Raw genomic sequence first — 25815 nt, 5'->3', positions numbered from 1 at the left:
GAGTGGATGGACAATGCCATTGCTGCATTGGCGGAATTCTTGAGTCCATTCCTCATTATGGTAGCCATTTGGCAGGATATTATCTACACCTTAGGTGCTACTTGGGAGCGCGGGACGTCAGGATCTAGATTGACTCCTGATAGGGGGGAGCGTTTTTGCAAGGCTTGGCCTGCAGGCATATTTTATATTTTCACAGCTGCGAGGGATTTGCAGGTTGTATAGCCCTCCTCCCTGGTTGTTAGCCCTTGTTTTGGAGATTCCCTAGGCAATGAGCTGGGTTCTCTGGAAACATCTGGTTTCCTTTCAGCCAGTATTTTAATATGTGCCTCAGGGATGGGGTTTTTTTCCAGCATTAATAGAAACGAGTACCTTGACCCATCTACGATTGGCTAGGAACCCACCTTTTAAAAACCTCCCTTCCTCTCTCTCCTCTCTCTCTCTTTGCCACGTGGAGCCCCCCTTTGCCTAGAACCTGACTGTCCTTTGAGTGCCAAGTGGAACCTTCTCTATCAGAAAATATATGAAGTTCTTTTCTTTGGGGAAAAAAACAATTCATTGTTTCTGTACCATTCTCTGTTTGTAAGTGTGTATGTATTTGTTTTCAAATGAAGTATAAGCTCTCCGTCTTGGCTTGCACACAGGGTCTGCTGGCTACACGTCCACACTGTGTTAGGATACCTCTAAACGTTTACATCCGAACTCAATGTGCTACCATGAAGATCCAAGACTTTCCAAAAGTCAGCTATGTGCTCTAGAGCAAAGGGAAATCGTCCAAGGAGTGCCACTTTCAGGCAGTTCCAGCATTACATAGGCCGTGACTAAAATTTGGTCATTTTGTAAAAATCCATATGTGGCTGGCCCTGTTGGTGTCTCCAAGGGTAATCTCTAGCCTAACGACGAGTGAAATAATCACATTGATAACTCCCATTAGCCACCCCGATACCTTTATTATGTTAGGCATTAAGTGCAAAGACTGTTACCACTTTTCATGTGAGCTCCCAAAATTTTTTTGGAAGACTGATGCACTCTTGTCAGTTGACTCCTGAAATCAGCTTACTTTGGTAGTGAAAACTTGAGTGGATATCAGCCATTTATGTAAAGGGCCATGAAAATCTTGCACTGTGAGCTCTTTTTTGTACAATCTTACTTTTAAGTTTTGAGATTTGTATGTTGATTTGTCAGTTGAAACTCTACTCACCTACTCATGATTATTTTGTCTTTTTAGATTGACTGTTCGTTAACTGTCATTGCATCTCTATGGCTAGTTATTTTTATACCATGATGCAAAAGTACAATGGAAAATTTTAAGGATTGACTTTGAAGTGGGTTCATTACTTTTTAGTTTACCATCATTGTTTTAAAGGGGTTTCCTGGATCATAGACAGTAGATGAAATATTCATGCTTGAGTTATCACGATGTATGTAGAGCGGGTTTTTGCATCTAGCATTTTAATCAACGTGTCATTCTCGTCCCTTTATTGTCTGTGTTGTCCTTGTGTCCTTGAGGTGCCACATTCTAGTTCCTGATGGACTATGGGATGCTTGTAATGGTCTAAAGAAGGCAGATGCAGGCCCCCTGCAAAGTAAATTTATTTTGTATATATGTGTTATCAAGGGAAGAGAGATTATGTAAATAAGCTGTCCACTAAAAGTGGGTTTTGGTAATAAATGGTATCTGGATTGGAGAAGATTGAAGCTGATTCTACTCCTTACAGGGTTTATAGATATTGATCTTCAAGGGAAGGGGTTGGTTCTATGTCGTTAGCTATCGAATCTGTGTGTAATCTGCAAGGAAATTGTGAGCACCACTCATTACACTACGCTAGTCCTCATTTTGGCTTGCATGGTCGATGTATAATGTTTATAAAGTGTTAAACTTCAAAGAATCTGGAAAGCCAAAACTGGCCCTTTCCCTTCCCCACCTCCCTTCCTTCCTTTTGCCCTTCTCCTCTTACACCCCTTTATGCATCCCTCTCCTCTACAATAAAAGGAAAGGCCTAGATAGAAGAAAGAAAATGAATGCTTTCCTCTTTTGTGGGGGAGGGGATGGATTCGATGATACGTAACATTTGATCTGTATAGATGTGGGTTAGCTTCTCCTGTTTGTACCACTATTATGGCTTGATGGGTGATTGGATTACAAATCTTACAGGTTGTGCTAGGAGAACTTACATTGGTGACTGGAGTGCCGAACTCTGGGAAGAGTGAATGGATAGATGCAATGTTATGTAACTTGAACCATGCTAAGGGTTGGAAGTTTGCTCTATGCTCAATGGAGAATCAGGTAAATATTTTTCTATACATGAAGTAGTCTCTTCTGAATGTACACTTTACAGGGAATGTGTAGGTTTGCAAGACATGCATACTTCGGAGTTGCCCACCTGTCTGTCTTTCTCACAGTCTCATAGATCCATCGGTCTTCCAAAGACTCTAATAAACTTTCTACTTTCTTTCTTTCCCTGTTCAAGTCATGTAGAAGAATATGTGTGATTTGCATTTCAAGGTGAATACAAAACCTGTGGATACGTGTATGTGTGAGCATATGTTTATACACTATGGTTTACAGCCACCATTGGGTGCTAATGATGTGGGTGAGATGCCATAGCAGCTAGTCCCTCCTATATGTTGGCACTGATGCGTGAATGTAGAAATGGCTCATTGCTGCAGAATGTGCATATGACTTGAGTGAGAGACTTTTTCTAACCAGACTTTGGCACATACCAGATATGAAGGCAAACAATATAGCAAGTTGTGAACTAGGCTGCTCAATGTGAAGTAAAAGGTTCAGGAAAACTACTCTTCTAACCACCGTGGTGGAAAGTAAAAATTACTGTTTTACTACAGTAGTATGCTCTTCTTTCAGGGTGGCCTCACCCAATGGTGCACTGTTGTCTCGTCAACTCTGTCATTAGGGTTTGACATGCTCCTCCATCTCTGTTTTGTAGTCTCTCTCTCTCTCTCTCTTTCTGAGTCTCTCTCTCTTTTTCAGCCATCCCGTCTTCTTGGCGTGTCATGTGTCACTGTTGCTTGTAGTTTCTCTCCAAAAAGGCTCTTTTGGGTTGTTTTGTGTTTTACAAAGAGAGAGAGAGAGAGAGAGAGAGAGAGAGAGAGAGAGCTTTTAGCATCTACATAACAAGCAAGTTGAGCCTAGTCACTCAAAAAACCATGAAAGCGTGAATGCTCATTGGCATTATCTCACTACTTACTCCTAAACAAGTGCTCACAAGATGGGTTTAAAAAAGCACAATTAGAAACCCCTGGCTTCAAAAAATTAGTATCTTGTGTGCATACCCTCTCACCTAATTCCTCCATTACTTTGCATGGAATAATTTGTTGAGATTAAGGGCCTTGAGAATAGGTAGGTGGAAAGCGGATGAACGTATGTCTAATAAATAAATTCAATCAATTTCTTAGGTGAAAAGCGAGCTATTGACAAGCCTGGCTAGGGTCCCACCTTTACCTAAGTCTTTGAAGCATGTTGAAATTTTTTGACTGTGTGGCCCCCTGGCTTGCTGACCTATGGGCGGCATGAGGCGTCTTCATGTTGTGAGGCTGCAAGGAGGGTATCTCAGATAGGGCGGTTTCTCGCTAGCCCTATATCTTTCCTCGTGTGGTTTTGGCATGCATGGTGTTCAGGCTCAAGATTGCTTGTGCTGCGGTGGCTACTTAGTGTATGTTCCTGTGAAGTAGTAGTTTGTAATCCGTTTGTTACTTGTGCCCCTGTCGAGTGCCTGTCGTATGAGTGTGCGTCTGAATCACGTGATCTCTGAGACACTTAGAGCGGCACATCTCTGGTTCGGGTAGCCAATGACTGGATGCATATCTGAGAGTGGTATCTCCTACAGATCTCATAGTGTTGGGGGCATATCTATCTCTACCTCTTGCATGTTGCTCAGTGTGAATAGTCTCAATTCGTGATGATGTCGTGGGGCCTCGATGTCTTGTCTAGTCTCAATGTGAAATCTATGAGGTGATGTCTGGAGTTGGCCCAGCTATGTGTATTGCATGTAAAAGGTTGATCTGTAAGTATCTAGTGGTTGAATGGACCCATCCTTGGTCAATGGCATTTGTCAATGTCGATTGGAGGCTGATTCCGCGGATAGATTAATTGGCTACAACTTCTAAACTCTTTTCCAAAGTTTGAAGAGGTCATCCCATAGAATGTCTAACTTTCCATGCAGTCTCCAAGACCATTGTTGTCCTAGAAGAGATTGCATGTCTTCAGTCGCCTTATGGGTTCTTTTCAATTGTTAATATTTGATGTGGTTTGTGTTCTTTATCCTCTACTTTTTTGACAAATTTTGTGTCTACCGTGTTCCCTTCCTCTTCCTTTCCATCTTTAAAGTCGTAGGACTCCACTTTATCTTCTTCATTGTCAGTCCCATAGGTGAATTTTCTTGCTGTTAGTTTGCACCATGAAGAGCATTTTTTGTCCATCCCTAGAGTACTCCACGCTAGTATATCTTGAAGTCCAACCATCTCATTCATCAAAAGCATCAAAGCATATTGAGAGTGCATGTGTACGCGCGTGTGTGCGTTTGTGTCTTGGAGTCTCAAGCTTTTGGTAATTGGCAGCCCTCTCATCGGGATTTTCTTTTGGGTCACATTGAAAGCAGAGTCAAGGGATGCCCATTTGTCTCTCGTTTGATTGCTGATTCGAAGCACATACTCTTTCCATCTTAAATGGAATGGCAGGGACGCTCTTGCGTAGCTGGTATGGTTTTCTCGTCCTGCAGCTGTCAGACAGTATGCTTTGGGACAGCATTATTGGCCTTTATGGCATTTATTATTGCAGATGCTCTGTGATTTCAACTAGTACCTCGTCTTGAGATTCTTGATCGCCTCAAAGATTGGGTTTTTCAAAATCAGATGATTGTGCTTGCCGTGCATTACCATTAGCTGATAGCACGGTTGCATCTTTGTATCAGATTTTGCTGCCTCCCCCTTGGGTTTCTCTTCATGCTAATTGCATCTGGTCTATGGTGTGCTCCTCTTGATGGTGGCGGGCAAGATTGCAGCACATTTGAGATTCCAAAACTTCCTCTTCAATAGAAGTTCTTTTTATTGCGGGTTATGCTTGGGGTTCTTCCCTACTGCTCCTGCCACTTGTCGACGATGTTTGTGTACATGGGAGTCTATGCCTCATCTGTTTTGGCACTGCCCAAGGTCTCATGATTTCTTGCTTTACTACAACAGCGGCTACAAGCTCGTTTCCCTAGTGCATCTTTTGGCAGTAATTTCTGGCTGTTTGGCTTTCAACCTGTGTAGCAGGGATTTGATCTTCTATTTTATTGGGTTTGTTATTGGGCACTTGGGAAGACCGCAATCATTGAGTCTTTGGTGATCCTTCTCTTGACAAGTATTAGTTCTTCCAAACATCTATGAGACAAATGTCTACATGCTCGGATCTTGATTATCCTGCCTTCTTGTTATATAATGACATCTTCTGATGCTTCTAGCTGATTGTCCCTTTCTTCGGGATTGTTTCTTGTAATAAATGACAACTCGATTTCATTAAAAAAAAGTGTGTGTGTGTGTGTGTGTGTGAGAGAGAGAGAGAGAGAGAGAGAGAGAGAGTGAGGAGATGGCGAGTCCCTCTCCCCCTTCGACCTTCCCTGTCAGCTATGTACTTCCATCCGTACCCCACCCTCCTGTGCAGCCCATCTTCAGTCACCAGTCCATACAATTGCCCTCGTTGTTGCTGTCCGTACAGCCTGCCACCCTTTCGTCCGTACCTTTGCCCTGTCCTGGTTCATCCGTACAGCCTCCTTCCCTTTTGTCCGTACCTTTACCTTGTTCTGGTTCGTCCGTACAGCTTGTATTTAATTCGTCCGTACAGTCGCCTTTCTCCAGGCTATCTGAACAGCCTGCCGTACAGTCTCTGATTTCCCCATCCGTACAATCGGCTACCTCCAAGCTGTCCATACAGCCTCCTCCGTCCGTACAGCCTGCACCAGGCATCTTTGTACACCCTGCTCCGTTGCCCGTCCCTGTTCCATCTCTGTCCATAATGGTTCTTCTTCCTTTTCTTCAGCTGCTCTGACAAATGACTCTTTTGTCTTCTCTGCTTCAGCCCCTCCTTCTGCCTCTGCTCCTCCTGCACGTGTCTTCTTTCGGAGGAAGCGTGGTGGTTTGGTTCCCTCGCATTTTGTCAAATTGGCGAAGCTTGATGTTGCGGATGCTCCTTCCTCTCCTCTCCAGTTGGATCTTCTTCACCAGATGTATGTTGCCTCTATTACTGATATTCCTTCCTCGGGTTCTTTGTTGGTTTGTCCTTTGGACTCTGCCCTTCTGGTTTCCGGTCTTCGACAGGCTCAACAATTTGGGGTATGTCTCTACTTTATGGGCAGGGTTTTATCTGCAGCTCAACTTCATCGTTGGGCTGAAGTTGCAGTGGGTCAGGATTGCCTTTCCTCCTTTGTCTTTCTGGGCAAAGGTTTTTATTATGCCCACTGCTCTTCGACTGATGTAGTGGAGCGACTTGTCAGTCGTGCTGGTATTCATGCGGCTGGTTTCTTTGCTTATGTGATGCCTTGGGATCCACTATTTGATCCGTCTGCCTCTCTTCTGACTCACTATCCGGTTTGGATTACCCTCAAAGCGTTGCCTCTGTCTCTTCTTCAACATCTTCCTACTCTTGCAGCTTTTTTGGGGAGGCCTCTACATGTTCCGAGACAGGAGTTTTTGCAGGCTACTCGGGATGTTCGCCTTTGTATTTTATGGGATATGATGCAGCCTGTGCCCTCTACACTGGATCTTGATTTGGGATTTGCTCATTCGATGCGCATCAAGCTGCATTTCGTCTCTTTTCCTACAGCATGCTATCGGTGCTGGCAGGTTGGTCATTTTGCATGTGCTTGTCCTTTGGCTTTCATAACCACTCCTCCTACTCCTTCTTTAACAGTAAAGTTTACTCTTCCTTCTCCTCCGGTTTCTGGATAAGCCTTCTTTTACTGCTCCAAAGCATTACTGGAGGAAGGTAGGAAAATCACAAGTTAATCTTTCTCTTGCTGAAGAAGTTCAGGATCCGACTCCCGTTGAGCATCATCAGCCTCCTTCTCCTCTAGATATGGATGTGCCCCTTGCAGAGGGGATCATACAGGATGCTGTACATGCTCTTTCTCAGGTTGATCCTCGAAGTGAAGCTGAAATGTTGAGTCCTGCTTTATCAGATGCAGCTCTTTCGTCGGAGGATACAGATGTTGATCTAGCTCCTTTGCCTTTGATGCCTGTGCCAGAGTTTTCTTTTGTTCAGGATGCAGAAGTGCCTTTTTTATTGGAATCTTTTCATCCCATGTTACAACAGGTTTTTGACCCTGTGATTCAGAAATTTCGAGTACTAGCCTATATAAAAAAGAATCACAAGGGCAAAAAACAGCTGGTTTTTATTGATGGTGTGGTTTCATCATTGCATCAGTTTTTACAGAGCAATAATTTGAAGCTGGAGGATGTTGTGTTTGATCCTCCTCCAGCTTGATATGTAACTTTTTACTTGGCTGTCTCATGACTTTTGCTGTGAGGCTTTACTTTTAAATTTTTTCTTGTACTTATTTGGTGGGTTTTTACCTCTTTTTGAGGTTTCCCACACAGAAATATAAGATTTAACTTTAAAAAAAATATGTGTGTGTGTGTGTGTGTGTGTGTATGTGAGAGAGAGAGAAAGAAAGAAAGAAATAAATAAATTTTATTAGAGTCTTCGGAAGACCGATGGGTCTATGAGACTGAAAGAAAACCTAATACAAATCCGAGTAAGGGTGGAGCTACTAAAAGGAGCATCATCACCATGCTGAATCCTAAGTCTGATCATACATAATCAAATACATCTGGGTATGACAGTGAAAAGAAAAAAGACTGGAGCGGAACGTAATCCTCCGTATGTCATGTCGCCCTGGCTGGTGCATAGTCGGTGATGGGGTGCTGGCATCTATCAAGGGATCCCATGCGTCTCGGTCTCTTGGAGGAGGCTCGACGCAAGGCCAGAATCACTGTGACTCCCTTGGGACGTATCCCGGGTCTAAACAATGACGGGAGGTCTCCCAGAGTGGTGCTTTCTATGATCTATCTGGCTGATAAGCTTCTGGTTCAAAAAGTAGGTACTATGCAGATATGTTTACAACTAGATGGGTAGACAGGTTAATGTATTTCCGACGGTATTAAAAGCCAATGATTTGGAAAATGAAATTGTATCCCAGTTAATGCTATTTCAGTTAATATAATGGTATGGGAGAGTTCATATTGATACATTTCACATTAAATAATTGTATTTATGAATTCTATATTGGAAGATGAAACTTAACAAGGGCAATTTCTCATCAATAAGTGATTCTCTCTCTCATCAGCATTTCAGATTCTCTGCTGTTTCCTGGCTGTAATATGTATAGGCGCATATCAGCAGGTTTTATTGATTGATTGTTTAAAAATGCTTCTTTAGAGTGATTTCAGTTTTTTGAGTTGTTACCTTGTTTGCAGCCAATGATGCAGTGATTAGGAAATCAACTCATTGTGCAAGGTTATCTCAGTGCAGGTGCGAGACCATGGAAGGAAGCTGCTTGAGAAACATATAGGAAAACCATTCTTTGATGCTCGGTGTGCACTTCTTACCAGAATTTGTAAAGGTTGACAGTGCTTCTGCTTGGAAATTTGTTTAATAGAGGGACAGAATTGCCAAGAAAAACTATCAGAGTTCTTATTCTTTCAAGGGATTAATCTACCAGGTACTCAGGTTCGGTCCCAAGGATGACTGAGGAAGACCTCCAGGCTGGCAAACTATGGTTGAACAAAACATTTTATCTCATAAGGTAGTTTTCTTAGACACTAATCAAATTGATTTTGGGACTGCTTGGAAAAGTAGAAGCAAAACTTTTATGTTGGATTTTGGTTTGGCTTTTTAATCCTGCACAAAGAATACAAAGAATCAAAGTTACAACTTGAAGCCTCCAGAGATCCCTTTCCTTTGCATTATTTTAAAGGGATGCTTGAGTGCTGTGTGGAAGTTAAAAGCACAACTACACAATGCCGTAGGTTCCTCTCTACAGAATCGTTCAAGGGTGCCCTATACAACTTATATATGGACCACACTGAGTCATTACTTAAGGGTAGAAGAAAATACCTTTCCCAAATAAATATACAAGTGATGATTGCTATCCTCTTTCCCTATAAGCCCTGTACCTAGCGCTAATCTAGTGTTTATCAAAGCAAAGGACCTCGAAAAAATGTGTATCACCTACCATGCTTTTGTCCCTTTGCATAGATAGCTCTAGAGCACTCATTTGAGATGATACAAACTTTGTAGACATTCGAGGAGAAATATGTTCTCACACTATTGGGTCATGCCCTGAGTGCACAACCAAAACTGTAGGTCCCACACTAAGAATCTCTCAAAAGGTGCCCTATCCTAGTTGTACATGTAGCACACGAGTAATTACTTAAATACCTTTTTCAAACAAATAGAAAACGAGGATTGCTATCATCTTTCCCTACCAGCCCCTGCTTATTTAGTGTTTACTGCTAAAGTGAAGGACCTCCCGAACTAGGTACCACTTGCCATGCTTCTATCGCCTTGCAGACAGAGCTCTGGATCGCTCATCTGAGGGGATGGAACATCCAAACTTGTTTGTTGTATGAGACACTTTCTAAGAGAATTATGTTCTTGCTCTACTACCTGTTGTTATATGTTGTACATAGTCTTTCCTCCCAAGGGATTTTTTGTTATCTTCCAGGTTCACACTTTAACTTGGTTGAAACAGTTCTTATGGAGCTGATTAGGCTTGGGAGTTTCTTGTACTACTAGTAGGTTTGAGCTACTTTCTCCTAATCAATACGAAACTTTGACCTATAACTTGGGTTGACCCTTGGCTCTATCTCCTCTGTCTCTAGGGGTTCATGTTAAAGATAGGTCAATGCTGCAGGAGCATCTCCTTGAGGAGACCTTGCTCTTTTTTGTCTTCTTGCACCTTAGAGCAGGCTCTCTAACACCTCTCGAGCAAACATGCAACGGAAGCAGGTTACTTTTACTTTCGGTGGGTCACCAGTTGAGATCGTATCCTCATACACTTACTTAGGGGTCATCTTCTCTGGCCCGATCTTCACGATGAGACCAGCAATGCAGGCTAGACTGAGCAGGGGATACGCCTCACTCGCTCGGCTAGAGAGACAATGCTTTCACTCCCACTTCCAGGACCCTCCGACCAAGGCTCTTCTCTTCGAGTCCTTGGTCCTGACCAGCCGGTATGTATGGCAGCCCTTGTTGGGGGCCTGACATGTCAGAGATAGAGTGGACACGGGTGGAGCGCCTGTAGATCCTCATGCTCTCACGGATGATCCGGGGGAAACCGTCTGTACCACATCACATCATTTATGCCGAGTTTGGTGCTTCTCCACTCCAACTAGATGCAGCCTTTCAGACCATCACATATCTACACCGGGTTAGATCATATGGCGACTGCACATCAGGGAGACAGAGGTTGCCATGGTTGGCTCTCGATTCCTCCATGAGGTTGGCAGTAGAGGGAGACGAGCGATGCTGGTATGGACGGACTCACAGATGGTTTGTGAGACTAAGGTTCCACATCGATAGGATACCTCCTTTTCAGTACAGTTTAGATGCCCCTCCGGTACTCCCACCCACCATCCTGATTGGGCCACACACCAACCAGGTCATTCGAGAGGATCTCCTGCAACTACACACCTTCAGGACCTGGTTGGAGCCGAGGGAGCTCCCAGTGAAGTTGAGTTTCTACAGAGATTACTGTCTTCGTATTTCGGAGGAGGGATTCATCACACAACCGGGGTACACTGAGCTTCATATGCCTCACTCACTACGGATCTCCATCGGACGGTTTCGGGTATCATCACACCGCCTCCGCATAGAGAGCGGCAGAGCAGAGGGGATTCCTAGGGAGCATCGCTTATGCATATTGTGCAACTGTCAGGAGGTTGAGTCGGAGGAGCATTTTATTTTCAGGTGCCCAGTGTACTACGAGATCCGAGGTCGCTACCACTGCCTCTTTAGAGACGGCTCCGGGCTCCTTTCTAGATTCCTTGCCTACCCAGATCAGAGATGCCTCGCGGCCTCCATTCACGAGGGGGTCCGACACAGAGAGTACTTACTCAGGTGACGAGGCTTGGCCACATCATCAGACACCTCTCAGAGCAGGATCACAGAGTTCTTCCCATCGAGTGACATTGATCGTCCAGTCTCTAGCCGCAGACATGACAGAGACCCCGACCCGACGACCGCAGCATGAAACACGAGACATCGAGGGGGGACACAGATCACTCTGGGGGACCTCCCGTCATTGTTTAGACCTGGGATATGTCCCACGGGAGTCACGGTGGCTTTGGTCTTGTGTCGAGCCTCGTCCAGGAGACCGAGACGCATGGCACCCCTTGACGGGTGCCAACGTCCCATCACCGGCTATGCACTAGCCAGGGCGACATGACATACGGAGGATTCCGCTCCGCTCCAGTCCTTTTCTTTTCTTTCCATTGTTACATCCAGATGTATTTGATTATGTATGATCAAACTTAGGGTTCAGCACGGGTGATGATGCTCGTTTCAGTAGCTCCATCCTTTCTGTGATTTGTATTAGGTTTTCTTTCAATCTCATAGACCCGTTGGTCTTCCGAAGACTCTAATAAAATTTCTTTCTTTCTTTCTTTCTAAGCCAATTTTGGTAGCTCATGGTCTGGCCTTTGGTAGAGAAAATTCAAGTATTTTTAGAAGAGGGACTTAATTGTTAGGTTTGGAGTGTTATGTCATAGAAATTCATCATAAGTTGTGTGTTCAAGGTATTTGCTTCTAATGGTAGGTTTTGGAGATCTGCATAAAATCTGCATGTTCATGTGTTCTCTGCAGGTGTGAGAATGATGAACTTCCTTCAATGCAATGGGTTTTGGACGTTGCCAAATCTGCAGTGATGAGATATGGAATACGTGGCTTAGTAATTGACCCTTACAATGAACTTGACCATCAGCGTCCATGGAACATGTAAGTGCCACCATAACTTTTTTAAGTTGAATATCATATCTTAGAGTAGCCTTGATGCTTGCATTCTACTATTTTGTGTTTCATGGGTTCTATTTCAAGAGACACAAGTGATGCTGGTCTAGAGTAAGTTATCTATCACATGTACTTTCAAGGAAGTAATAGGATGCCACTACATCCTGTGTCTTTGGAAATGTTTGATGTTACCAGGTGCATTATGTAGGTCTTACTTTTTGCTTTAGAGTCCCTATTTTAGAAACTTTGAATGCATCTTGGTTTTGAAATAAGGATATTGTTTTCTGAGGGATGGATTCCTCGTGTCTTGTGGGATTCTTATGTGAATGGTGCACACATATTCCAGGACAGAGACTGAGTATGTAAGCCAGTTGTTGACCAAGATTAAACGTTTTGCTCAACATCATGACTGTCATGTGTGGTTTGTTGCTCATCCAAAGCAGGTGCAAAAAACATTCTGAGTCCTATCATTGCTTGCTTTAATACACATGGGTGACTGTCAATAGGATTGTATTACAGCTGCTGTTTCCAAATTAAGTTTCATTTGTTTTTGTAGCTTCAAGCATGGAAAGGGGAACCTCCAAGCCTTTATGATATCAGTGGCAGTGCACATTTTATGAACAAGTGTGATGTTGGGCTTGTTGTGCATCGCAATAGAGACCCTGATAAAGGTCCAGTTGATCAAGTGCAGGTTTGCTGTGTAATCTGGCTCTCCAAATTTGGCATGTTAAAATCATCCAGTTGTTAAGAAGTATGTGTGCACGTGCACGCATGTGTGTGCGTGCATGCGTGGGTGTTGAATGAAATATCTCTTTTACACAAAAAATAATAATGTGTGTGTATGTGTGTGTTTGTTGTGCGCATGCCTGTGTGCACGCTTTTTGTGCATCTTGCAGGCTTGTGATTGCCAAGGGACCACTAACATGATGTTTTCTGTTTCTGGAAAGATCCTTGTGAGAAAAGTGCGAAACAAGATTGCAGGGACGATTGGTGATGCTTTCCTGACCTACGACAGGTATCTTCTTTCTTTTCAGTTCTTATTTCACGATCCAGGCTTGGGAGTTTCTATTTATCATTGTCTCTTATTTTGCATGTGTTTCAACTCACTCTAAAACTCTAAAATATCCCTCTTTTTTTTTTTTTTTTGGGTATCGAACGTACCATCGGACGTACACCTAAGATTTTTTAGTTCATTTAGTACCGCACTAATATCGAACGGTACACATCGAACGTGATCATACGTGTCAACCAGATTTGCACGATCTTTGGGCATTTTGCCAAAGACTGCCCAAAGAAGAAGAAAAGACAGAAGAAAGGTTTCGGTACGACTCCTCACATCCGACAGAGTGTACCTTTGGCACGACTCCTCACATCCGACAGAGTGTACCTTTGGCACAGCCTCCTCGCTTGGCACCAGCTACACTACTGCTGGCCCACACTGGGTTCCCATTAGAGTGAGAGTGACTTCCTCACCATATATTGATCAGGTGCCCTCATGCACCTCGAACCCCTCCCCTAGTGTACCTTCTGGCATCCCTAATTTTGTTGGAAATAGTGTTGCTCCGGATCCTTCTCAAGTCACGGCTAGCATTGTACTGGATCCAATCATGGATAGGACTAGTGGTGCTTCTCTTGTTGATCTTCTTCAAGGTTCGGTCCCTCACCAGAGCAGTCCTAGTTCACGTCCACGGTTATACGGGATCCAATCTTGGTCAAGATCGGTAATGCTTCTCCAGCAATCTTCCTTGAGATCCTAGATCCTCTTCTTCAAAGTAGACCCCCTCTTCCTCAGCTTTCCAGACTCCCTCCATGGAACAAGGGAAGAGGGTGACTTTTGCCTCATCACCTTGTCTGAATGCAGGGATTTTATGCACTCAGGCGCTAGGCATCTTTTACAAAAACTCTTTCTCTACCTTGGTGGATTATGGTAAGGAGGATTTTGCTCCCTCTACATTTGATGGCTTCCTTGTCGACAGGTCATCTCCTGGGGCTCTCTCCCCTAAGGACTACCCTACTCTTGCTCATGCATATGCTAGGAGGCCCACTACGCCAAAGGGATTTGTTTGTGCCACGAGGTCGCGTAAGATGTTACACCCTACTTCCTCCCACCGATGAGGATCGTTAGTTGGGAACATTCAGGACCTTGGCGATGTACCTCATCACCATTGTATGCAGTTGACCCACAATCAACTTCATCCAGGTGTGTGTGTGGGGGGGGGGCATCGGGTGTGGGAAGGGGGGGGGGGGGGGTTCAAAGTCTGGTAAATTACTGTCAGGTCATGCTTTTTGGTCTCCTGCTTTGGGCACAAGGGGGGAAACATGTATTTTCATATCAGGTTCCTTTCTTCCCATGTGGTCAGACACGGTGTCATTATGCCCTCCAAAGCCCATTGATTTATTGTATTGGTTAGTGGGCATAAGGTTAGTCTTCTCAACCTTTATGCCCGTAACAACAAAGGGGATTGTGTCCTTTTCTAGAAGGCACTTCTCTCTTGGGCCCCCACTACAAAGTCATGGATTATTGGAGGTGACTTTAACATGGTGGAGTTGCCTTCAAACAAAAAGCAAGGGCGAGAAGATGGCATTTATTCTCTGGAGAGAGCAGCCTAGATGCCTTTCTTTTTTAGTACAGTGGCAAAGATGCTTGGACAGATGATGCCGTTCACACTTTGCTACTCTTACTCCATTTTTCTTGTCCTATAGAAGGGTGCAGATGCCCATCCATCCATGCCATGAAGAGATAGATTCTATGTTAATGATTGGGCGTTTGATAGAGGAGGTTCAGTATACATTGCACCACTCGGATCACGTTCCGGTGGTTCTTATGATTTTTGAGCCTCAATATAGGCGGCGCTCTGCATGTATCAGGATTCCAAGTGTAGTCACCAGTGTATGCAGAGGAGGGTTTTGGAGAGGATGTTTGGCAGATATGGGTTTCTCATTTGCCCAGAGGAGTGTCTTCCCCTTCATATGTTGCAGCAGTCCTCGCTGATGTTAACACCAGGAGACATGAGATTCTATTGCTAACACCAGGAGTCATGAGATTCTCAGGCAGAAGAGGGGTCTCCATCGGTAATTAGCAGCCCTTAAGAGGGAAGAGCAGAAAAGGCCTTCATATGATTTTTATCATACTATTGCTAACACCAGGATACATGAGATTCTCAGGTAGGAGAGAGGTCTCCATCGGTAATTAGCAGCCCTTCAGAGGGAAGAGCATAAAAGGCCTTCAAATGCTTGGATTCAGGAGCACCTTGCTGTAGCAAGGTCTCGTGTGCAGATTTTACAAACAGATCCTGATGCCATCATGTGTATTGCTACAGACTTTTATGCCTCCCTTCTCTCGGCAAATTTTGATTCATGGGTTAGAGATGATGCCCCATATGGCAGATTTCCTTGATGCCTTTCACCAATGCAGAATTCAGGACTGCACTTCTTGCCCTCCATAACGATGGATGACGGGGCTCAAATGGGCTGGCACCTCCCTTTTATTGCTTTCTGGGACATGATTGGGGACCATGTTACTGCAGCCCTGCAGGGCCTGTGGGACTTTGGTATGATGCCGGACTCACTTACAGTGGGTCTCATTCATCTTATCCGAAAGGGAGGTTGCAAAATTTTCATTTTTCAATGGAGACCCGTAACTTTGTTGGGGATATTTTGCAAGATTTTTGCCAAAGCAATAAGTCTTCATTGGCAGCTTATTCTTCTTGATCTTATTCACGATACACAAACTGGCTTCGTGCATGGCAGAAGCTTTTTTGTTTTTCCTTCTGGGAAGCTTTAAACTGGGCTATGCAGAGTGGCCAGCGTCTTGTCATTCCACTCTTGGATTTTGAAAAGGCAAATGACAAAGTAGATTGGAGTTCTTTGGAAAGTACCCTTGCACATTTTGGATTCCCAAATACACAAATCAGTCCTCCCAAGTTGGGGTGTCCTCATCGCTGATCTAAAATCCAAGGCTGCTAAAGGATGTGAGGTTCTGTGGGTTGGCATCCAAAAAACAGCTGCATAATCAGCTAGCTCACTATCCAACAGCTCCCCATCCTGTCTGAGAGGAAGTCTCATCGCAACCATATACGCGTGAGATCTTAAAAATTTGCTTCAGCCACAAGTAAATAAAAGGGGGAAGAGAGCATTTCTGACGGACTGATCTAGAAATCTGAAATCTCTTCCCCATTTCTCCCTTGATGAGTACCTGGCTGTGGGCTGATTTTTATAAGGAGGAAACCCCTATAATCCAGCTCAAAAGTTAGGCGACCCTTGTAATCCTCATCTGTCCACAGTCCCATGGGCAATAATGAATAGACTCATCAACAGAAAGGCAATGAGGACAAGCAGATTCTGTCCCAAACCTCGACCTCTAGTAGTTCACTACAATCCCTCCATGTACAGAGAGGAGGGATTTCCAGAGCCTCTTCCAAATAAATCTGAAAACTTTCCCAATGAGGAGCTCTAGTCGGCTTCTAGGCTGATCTGAAACCTCCTAGTATTGCTAAGCATGTATTGAAAGAAGGGGAGGCTCTTCTACCAATGCCCTGCATCGAACCATTCTGTCTCCCCATGTCCCATTGCAAGTACTTTATGGACACACCTCCATAAAAGCCAAACTCTACATGATCCCAATGGAATGTGACCTGGGTAGGGTCCAAGTACCATCTTGAATTCAAAAAACATTGCTCCACATGCCTAAGACCCTTGACATGCTGAAATGCAATATGCAAAAGAATATCATCCGTCGATCTAGAGAACTTGCCCCTGAGTGTACATCAAAGACCAAGGCATCCCTGTCTCATCCCCTAGTCCCTCAAGGGGGACCCCTGATCTCGAAAAGTCTCCTAGCCATGTGTCACTAGAATGAAACCTGTCCCTCGGAAGAACCCAATCCAAGGGTATGGCTGCATCAATATGTTGGATGCTCCTTGCACTCCCTCTAAGGGGCCTTATTAATTGGAATCTATGATCATCCGAAAGGCATCTAAAGACCCTCCAAGAACCTATAGAAGTAGTACCTCTCTCCCATGAAGACCACTACATATAATGAAAGGTACCTAGTGGCTTGCCATGCTCATCAAGTATACGATCATTGCACATGATGGGCTGCCTATCAATCTCTTCCCGAGAAGAAGGGAGGAGTCTCGGAAGAGTGATCCTGAAGCTGCCCAAGCTTTCAAGATAGCAACCATAAGAGGAGAGGAAGGAACTATGAAATGGGTTGATGTAAAGATCCATCTTATGCTATCATTCCAATCTAACCACCATCTTGCATAATAAAGCAAGACCTTCGAAGTTCCTCCTGACAGTCCACATGAGCGAATTGTTGCGATGAAGATATGGCCACACTCTTGGAGTTTCATTCATACTTAATAGAAGTCTCTTCCCCCCCTCCCAAAAAAAATTAAAAAAATTGGTCTCATAAACTAAAGTCTATGATTGCCTTGCTTGCCCCACATATTCACAAGTACACTTCTATGCAAACATGCACACATGGTCCACGTGTGTACATGCACAGGCACAGACATGTCAATGCGCATGCACATATACACGGGTGCAGTCTGTCAACTAGCCTGCCCGGTCGAAGGAAATGCTTATGTAGTATTTTTGGGGTCCATGGCACAATGGCCATCTGCATATGCACACTTTCTCTCTTTCGATAGATGCTGCATTGTCAATTTCTTATAAGTAGCGGGCTAGGTAGTAATTGTTTAAATGATGTCAGGTTATGAACTTCATGAGAGATTATGTGACATAATATTGATCGATTGCAGGGTGACTGGACAATATAAGGACTATCTGGACATCTGACATTTATAGGTCATCATCAAGAACACTATACACTATAAGTGATGTACGCAGCTGCACTTTCTGCTTGACAATGGAATTTAGTTGGCATTGATTCGAACAGGAGGCTAATTTATCTGTGCCGTCATGCAACGTGGCAACAATCAAAGCCTTGTGTAACTGTGAGCAGTATGAAGCAATCTTTGCATGCACGATCATCACTAGCTTTTTTGGGGCGAGTATATGGAATGATCATCCATATTTTGTTAGATTTTGACACACCCAGCATTCCCTACTTCCAACGTGGAATATTCTCTCTTCATCAACTATACACCAGCAACAGTCAATATTTCCAGGAGTTGGAATTTTTTGTACCATATAACACAACGCATATGCTTTGCCATGGATGTGTCAAACAACAAATACTTTGGTGGAGTGCAATTTTGGCTTCTCAAGCAATCGGCAATCTGCTATGGTGAAAGTCATGAAATCACCAGGTCAAGGACAGGTTATAATTCTGGTAGGACTTAGCAGTGCAATCCGTTCTGTTGATCATTCCAGAATCATCAAGCTATTGAATTAGTTATGAAGGTGATCTCATTTTTTCAGGTGAAATCCTCGGGTATCTTGTCACAATGGCATTGCTTTGGAAGCTTGATGACAGATGCATTTACAGGATAGCCTTTTAGTTGTCAACATATCGTTCGAATCTAAGAAATATCCAGGAATATGTAGTGCAATGAGCATGAATGCATATACAGATCCTAAAATTCACCACATTCTTTTTGTTTCATGGCATTGGATTCTGTCTGGACAGGTGTTCTAGAAGATGATGTGGAAGCAGGAAAGTTTTGTTGAAGTGGCTGCTCGGTAAGACTTAATGCAGATTCATCTATGAGAAGGGCTTATATAAATTCTAATCCATGTATAGTTGGATATTTCATATATTTTTAACAACTCATGGCGTTTTGCTTGAGTTTTTCCTGGGTACGGCTATTACAACATTCAATCTGTCATAAGCACTTTTCAGGATGAGCTGATGCTGAATGAATATTTTGTATTTGTCAAACTATCTTATAGGAATCAAGAGGATAAATTCTTATAGTTAAAAGTATGTAAAATAAGAGGTTTAGTAGAGCTTTTAAGACTGCATCCTGGATGTTTCTGTTTTGAAGAGATGGTTTTAAAACATTGCCACCTCTTAATATTAGTGGGTCTTCATGCATTAATCAGGGGCCTTGGTATGTGGAGTAGTCACATGTGTGACCCTATAATTTGATATGGTATGTTCAGGGTCGGATGTATTGAACAAAATTGCAAGCCGTAGGGCTTGCCCAAGCAAGGGTTTCATTTTATCTGACTGCTGTGGCTAGTGCATCTGGCCTAAAAAGCCCAACTATAGTTATAATGATTGGGGTTGGCCTATAGAGTATCAAAGTAATGACTGCTAGTTTCTCTGAGCTTGTAGGTGTTCTCCAATGACTCCCTATACAACAAATGGACATGGTGGTTATATGAACACAACAATCTGTGTAAGAACCAGGACTAAGGTTGAAGTAGATAAACTTGTGGATTGAAAAAGAAAGATGCAAATGTTTATAGGGTCGTGGTACAGTTCACTAAGGACAGTATCATTCCAGTGATTTATATAATCACAATCTGCATGAGGCTTGGGCAATTTTCAGTCAATGTGGGACTGTCAAACCGACAAGGATGCTGAATCTCCAGATTTGTTGATCTCTTACTAGAGGTGGAAGAACACAGACTACTCAAAAGAGCTTACAGATTCTCAGGGACCCTTATCAAGACCTAGGAAGGGTTTAGATGGGGCCTTCAGAAAGCTAGCCGAAATAATTGCTTTTCTTGAATCTTGGGGTTGGTGATAGACTTGGTCGAGTCCAATTGGGGCTCGACTAGCCCTTGATCAGTTGGTAGCACAACCTGCTAAGTAGGCTGTCACCAATAGGCAGCTGAAAGGGGATGTTTTTTCGTAGCCTTTGGCCTATAATTAAACTCTTTTGGGAGTTCGGAGTGCCGTTGTATTTTGATGATGTCAGTCCAATCATCCAGTTTGGGTTCACTACTTTTATGGGTTTGTTAATGACCTCTGTGGAGTCTTTCCTATGTAATGGAGTGTCTTCTATGTTGATCTGTTCTTGGCATTTTTTGAGTGTGGAGTGCTTGTTTTCAAAGGTGAACAACGTTTTGTCTTCGGTTCAGAGCTTCCTACAGCCTCCTTTGCTCTTTGTTTGTCAAACAGTTGTGCATATGATCAGTTTTTATTCCATCAATTCTGGATCAGCCGCTCGTTTACCTAATCGGTCCACTCTTTCTCCAATGGTGGCTGATCGATCATGTGTGTTAGCATCTTCATTGGCTCCATCTTCAACTTCTTTGCTCTTGATGGCAATGCTTGCTCTTTGTCAAGGTATTTGAGATGTGGAGATGGAAGATGTCTTTTATGATAGCATGAATTGTAGTTCACAATGGCTTGAAAGCTGGGTTTTGCATGGAAAAACTCATGGTTGATTTTTTGACTCAATTAGTGGTGACTTCGCCATAGGTCCTCTACGAGCTTGTGCACATGCTGGACATCTATTGATTAGTTGATGATCCTTTTTCTTTTCGTCATGTTGAATCTTGTTGCCATTGATTTTGTCTTCAACAGCGAAACTCCTTGCATTGAAGTTCTGATGTGCTCAGTGATCACAACTGCTGGTAGCATATATCCACGAATCTACAAGGGTGGTCACCTCCTTTCTTGCAAACGCATCCTACAATAATGGTGTGATTCCATGACTCTTTCATTCACCAATATGCTTTCTAGGAATGTGGCTGTCAACAAATACTGCATTAACTCCTTGTGCTTGTCCATTATCTCTCGTGCTTGTCTTTGTACATTACCATAGCAAACAAACTTGCATCTAGGAGTTCTTCATGAATTCTCTCCTCCAATTAATCACCTTTGGTTCTAGATAGACAACATGTTTAATGGTGAGATGATCTAGGTGTATGAATTATTTTGAATGAAAACCCTTGTTGAGAAAGAATCCATTTTTAAAACCTTACCTTCATTATTGATGACACACAATAGGAATTTATGGTCTACAAAAATCATAATGGATTTGTTGCTGAAGTACTGCCTAAAGTTTTCTACATTGTACACCATTCCCAAAGCTTCTCATGTAGTTCCTTTCCAAAGTTGTGTGCACAAAAGATTAGAAAATCCAAAATTCTTTTTGGATTGAACCAATCGCCATGCTTGAATCATTTGTATGTATTTGGAAAATTAGATTCCATTTTGGTTGGTCTCAAGATTGGGGCCTTGATAGCCATTCCTTTGAGAATGTGAATTGCTATTGCTCTTTCTTCATCCCATTCAAACTTGGCCTCATATCTTGTTAGTTGGTGAAGTGGCTTTGCAATCTATGCAAAGTTCTTGATGAACTTGCAGTAGAAATTAAGAAATCCTAGTAAGGACTTTATTATATTGAAAATTTACAAAAGACATATTTGTAAGGACTAAACAAAATGCGACAATCCCTACATTTGTGAAACAAATTTTTCAAAAATTTCAAGTGTTTTACTCAAATAGAAGAGTCATCCAAAAAAATAGCATCAATGCTCATCATGAATCTTTGGGTGGCATCATTTTGCTTGAAAGTAAACCTTATTTGGTGATGAAAGTGGTCTTTTTCTTATCTTCTTTGGTTACTACTACTAAATTGTAATCATTGTATGCACTCATGAATGAATACATTTTGTGCACTACCACATCATCTAGAATATTGTTTATGAATGGCAAAGAAAAAGGATCTTTTATGGCTTGTTAGCATTGCCCCGTCAGGGGTAGCGCTCTAGCTACTAGGAACTTCCTATTTTTGTTGCCCTTTGAAATTAAAAGAAGAGGCACTATACAAGCAATTATACTCAGCCACTTGGCTTTCCACAGTGTGCCTCTTATTGGGTGACCTTCATGCACTTGACTCGAGTTTGATCACCTCACAAGCACCTCCACCATCGTCTCCAAGATCCTCTCCATCCATCCTTTTTGTCCCAAATTCACCTTTGCTACTTGTAAGCTGCCCTTGGCTTCCCTTGGCTTTATAGGTAGCACTTTGGCATGCGGTTTAAACAGCAACTCTTATATTCTAGAGCCTTCAGGTTGCATTTGCATTATCAAGTGAAGCTTTGGATGTTGTAGCAACCAAAAAAGAGTGTTTACTAATTGAATTTGTTTTTGTATGGTTTGAAAATGATGACAAGTCTTTCAAAAAAATTGCGTCCATTTTTATTTGTCATGCTAGTTAAAATTTTCTCATTGAGATATTTCGTCTCGTCGTTCTTTGTGGCTCTATTGGGCATAGCCCTACAAACACTCTCAAAGTGACCTCCCTTTCTCTTCATGCTACTCTACCCCCTTCTCAAGCTCTCCCCACTCCTCTCTCGACCATTCTACCTCCCTTGTACTACTTGCCCAAAATCATTTTTTAACATGGTGAATATATCCATGAATAAAGTGCTAACGGAGGCTTTGGATTACGTGGACAGATAAAGGGGCAGTGCTATTGGGCACAGACTGTGCCCTGTTGTTTGTTAAGTTTCCATAATCTATACACACCCTTAGTTTCCCATTCTTTTTAGGCATAATTACAAATGTGATTCATGCGATATGTTTGTCACCTTATCGGCTTTGCATCGGCGATCAATGCAATTCAGTGCTTTGATAGCCCTTCAAAATTTTGTACTCATCAAAAGCATGACTAAATTCTCAAAACTATTCACGAGTTTTGATGATGAACTCGTCTGTAAAAAAACTTCATTGATTTTGAATTGTCCTTATTTTCTACTCTATCACCACATTTAATTGTTTAAATGCTTGACCCTTAGTGACTCTTTCAATACCACTTACTCTGCTAATTCTTTGAGCTAGTTCTTCTTTTATTTATCTTTCTCCTTTGATGCTGTTTGTGAATTATTCTAGGAACGTAACTTCAATCTCTACCACATTTAGTTTGAAACTCTTCCAAATTTGGTTTTTTTGTGATTTTCACATTTAGCTCTTTAAGATCTACTTCAATTATTAGGGTTTTTTTTCCCATTCATGAATTACGCTTGCTCCTTTTTACCATGGTCTTCCCACCAACATTGGATAAGACACTCATTTTAATGACTATTAAAGTCATTCTGAAATTTTCAATTACACAAGCATCCTTCAACATACCTTTAATGACTATTAAACTCATTGCATAATTTTAATCATACAAGCATCCTTCATCATATCTTTTGGAGTTTGTGATTAGCCATTTGTACTTTAAAAGGTACTAGTTTGATGTTTTAATTTTAGTTTGTACAGAGCTACCTCCAAAATGATATTCACTTCGGACTTCATCAATTAGTGCTCCTTTGATTGTTGGGTTCCTTATCTTGACGTCTACACAACTGTATTGTAATTTTGGCTACTTCAAGTTTGAAGTACGTGTTTGTAAGTGCTGCTGCTCCTCGCTCCTCCTGCTGCCCTCCTTCCTCCTGCTCCCCTCCTTGCTGCCTCCTCTCTCCCCTCCTTGCTGCCTCCTCCCTCCCCTCCCCCCTACCTGTTGCTCCCCCCGCTTTCCGCCCGACTCGCTTCCCTCTCTCCCCTTCTCTACCTCCCGTGCTGCTGCAACCCCCCCCGCTGTTGCCAGCTCCTCCCCTGCGCGCTGCCTCCTCCCTCCCCTCCCCCCTACCTACTACTCCCCCCGCCTCCCCCCCGCTTCCCCTCCCTCTCTCCCCTTCTTTACCTCCCGCGCTGCTGCAGCCCCCTCCACGTTGCTGCTAGCTCCTCCACTGTGCTGCTGCCTGCGTGCACGCCCCCCCCGCGTTGCTGCCTGCACAGCCCCCCCTCCCCCCGCTCTTTCTTGGCTTCCCCCCCCCTCTCCTCCACTCCTCCTCTCCTCTATCCTCCCCTCCTCTCCCTTCCTTTTCTCCTCTTGCTGCCCCCCCTTTCTCTTTGCTCACTCCTCCTCTCCTTGCTCATTTCCCTCTCTCCCACCTTCCTTTCACCGTCTCCCTTCTTCTGGAGTACCCCTATTCTCTTTTAGGGGTCTCCTGGGCTTCAGGAAAGCAGACGGAGTTCTTTTTTGTGTTTGAATCGACCTCTACTCGAGTTCTGCTCCAACTCCTCTGTCTCTCTATTTCTCTCCTCCAGATCTAGCCCTGGACCTCCAGCTGTGCTCCAGATTTGCTCCTTTTCTTCATCATGTCGCTATTCCAGATAGCCTGAAGGTTCCTTCCTCAGAGTGACCCGATGGCTCTTTCTTCCGCTAGAGATTTGAGGTTGCAAGTCGGCAGGACCAGTGCAAGATTTGCAGATCCTCGGGGCACTTCGCCAGAGATTGCCCAAAGAAGAAAAAGAGACCCAAAAAGCAGCCAGCTCGTACTAGCTTACGGAGCAGGACCTACCGCTCCACAGGCACCGCCTCAGACATGGCCTCCCCCCCCTCCTAGGGCTACTCGAGTCCCTCCTGCACCCAACACCACCTCTGGCCCACGGTGGGTTCCGAGGTTAGGCCCTCTACTTCAGATCACACCTCCACCATTTCAGAGGCTATCCCCTTGGAGCCTCGAGAGGAGACTAGTGTTCAGGAGCCTTGTTCCACTCCACCCCAGGATCAGGCTGTACCTTCCTCAGCAGCCCAGGTTGTTGGCACCTCGTTCGCAACACTCCTTGATTAGGACCCAGTACAGGTGCCTCCTTCTGTGGATAGAGGGAAGGGGGTCTTACATTCTCTCCCTCCTTCGGTAGGAATCCTTCGTACCCCCTCCCCAGGACTGGCTCAGCGGAACTCCTTTTTCGCTCTGGAGGACCTCTCTGACCTCTCCGAGATAATGATTTTGTACCTTCCACTTTCGGAGAGCGAGTTATCGGCATCCCTTTTGAGAGATCTTTTTCTCTCTCACCTGTGGACTTTCCTCCCCTTGGACCTCGTGTGTATGGTAGGAGGTAAGCTCCGGTGGAGGGTTCTTTTTCCGCCACCAGGTTGAGTAAGGTATTCCAACCCACTTCCTCCTACCGATGAGGATAGCCAGTTGGAATATATAGGATTGGGCGGCATCCCTCATTGCCGTCGCAGACAGATGATTAGGAATCAGCTCCATCTAGGTGTTTCAGGCGGTTCCCTAGACATTCTTTTTCTTCAGGAACACAAACTGGATGTCAGAGATTGCTCCAAGTCAGGTAAGCTGCTTTCATGCCGAACTTTTTGGCTTCCTGCCTTGGGAACCAAAGGAGGTACATGCATATCAGTTTCAGATTCTATTCTCCCTCTGATCATTGGACACGGTACCATAATCCCCTCCAGGGCCCAGTGGGTTTTACTTCTGATTGACGGACGTAAGGTTGGTTTCCTCAACCTCTATGCTCTGAACAACAGAGGGGACTGTGTTCTGTTTTGGAAAGAGTTGCTCTCGTGGGCTGACATTACAGATTCATGGATTATTGGAGGTGACTTCAACATGGTTGAGGCACCTTCTGATAAGCAAAGGGGCAAAGAAGGTGGTATTCATTCCCTCGAGAGAGCAGCTTGGGATGCCTTCTTGTTCATGTTCAGTGGCAGAGATGTTTGGTCAGATGATGCATTTCATATTTAGTCTCAGTCACTTTTGTTTCCATGGTCGAACCATAGGATGCAGATGCCTATCCATGCTCGGATTGACAGATTCTATGTGGATGACTGGGGGCTCTTGATAGTGGGGGGACAGTTTGCATTGCACCTGGTGTTTCCACTTCCGACCATTTTTTGGTAGTTTTGTCCATCTCAGAGTCCCATTTGAGAGGACGGTCTCACATTATCAGGATCCCCGATGCCTTATACACAGATGAGACTCTCATAGAGGCAATCTTGGATGAGCCACCCCCCCTGCATGGTTTCTCACATGCAGGGGGGGTGGCTGGTCCTTCACATGTGGCCACAGCACCTGCCAGTATCAGTGACTTTTATCACTCCGTTGCTAGTGCTCAGCGAGGTGAGGTACTCAGGCGGGAGATTGGTATCCAT

At 43.8% G+C, this 25815-nt stretch overlaps 1 protein-coding gene across 2 annotated transcripts in view; it reads left to right on the top strand.

Moving 5' to 3' along the window:
• The window catches only part of LOC147893879 (primase-helicase Twinkle, chloroplastic/mitochondrial-like), a 73605-nt gene extending 54617 nt beyond the window's left edge, over nucleotides 1-18988 (top strand). Inside the window, exons 14-22 of one of the 2 annotated variants that reach the window (XR_015542225.1) lie at nucleotides 2153-2284; nucleotides 8525-8586; nucleotides 8715-8798; nucleotides 11858-11989; nucleotides 12348-12444; nucleotides 12558-12692; nucleotides 12949-13016; nucleotides 17767-18299; nucleotides 18389-18988. Coding sequence is in view for 1 of the 2 variants with exons in the window: in XM_087385810.1 (XP_087241936.1) it covers nucleotides 2153-2284; nucleotides 8525-8586; nucleotides 8715-8798; nucleotides 11858-11989; nucleotides 12348-12444; nucleotides 12558-12692; nucleotides 12949-13016; nucleotides 17767-17803 (747 nt within the window). In the remaining variant the exon portion in view is untranslated. Of the gene's footprint in view, nucleotides 1-2152; nucleotides 2285-8524; nucleotides 8587-8714; nucleotides 8799-11857; nucleotides 11990-12347; nucleotides 12445-12557; nucleotides 12693-12948; nucleotides 13017-17766 lie in introns of both variants that reach the window. The other variant, XM_087385810.1, reaches the window with a different exon arrangement.
• The last annotated feature ends 6827 nt before the right edge of the window (nucleotides 18989-25815 follow it).

Source organism: Dipteris shenzhenensis, chromosome 15, assembly GCF_047967505.1.
Source record: "Dipteris shenzhenensis isolate YYH24624 ecotype China chromosome 15, Dip_SZ_1.0, whole genome shotgun sequence".
Classification (NCBI taxonomy): domain Eukaryota; kingdom Viridiplantae; phylum Streptophyta; class Polypodiopsida; order Gleicheniales; family Dipteridaceae; genus Dipteris; species Dipteris shenzhenensis.
Note: the sequence above shows the minus strand (reverse complement) of the source record. Positions and strands in the feature narration are given on the sequence as shown.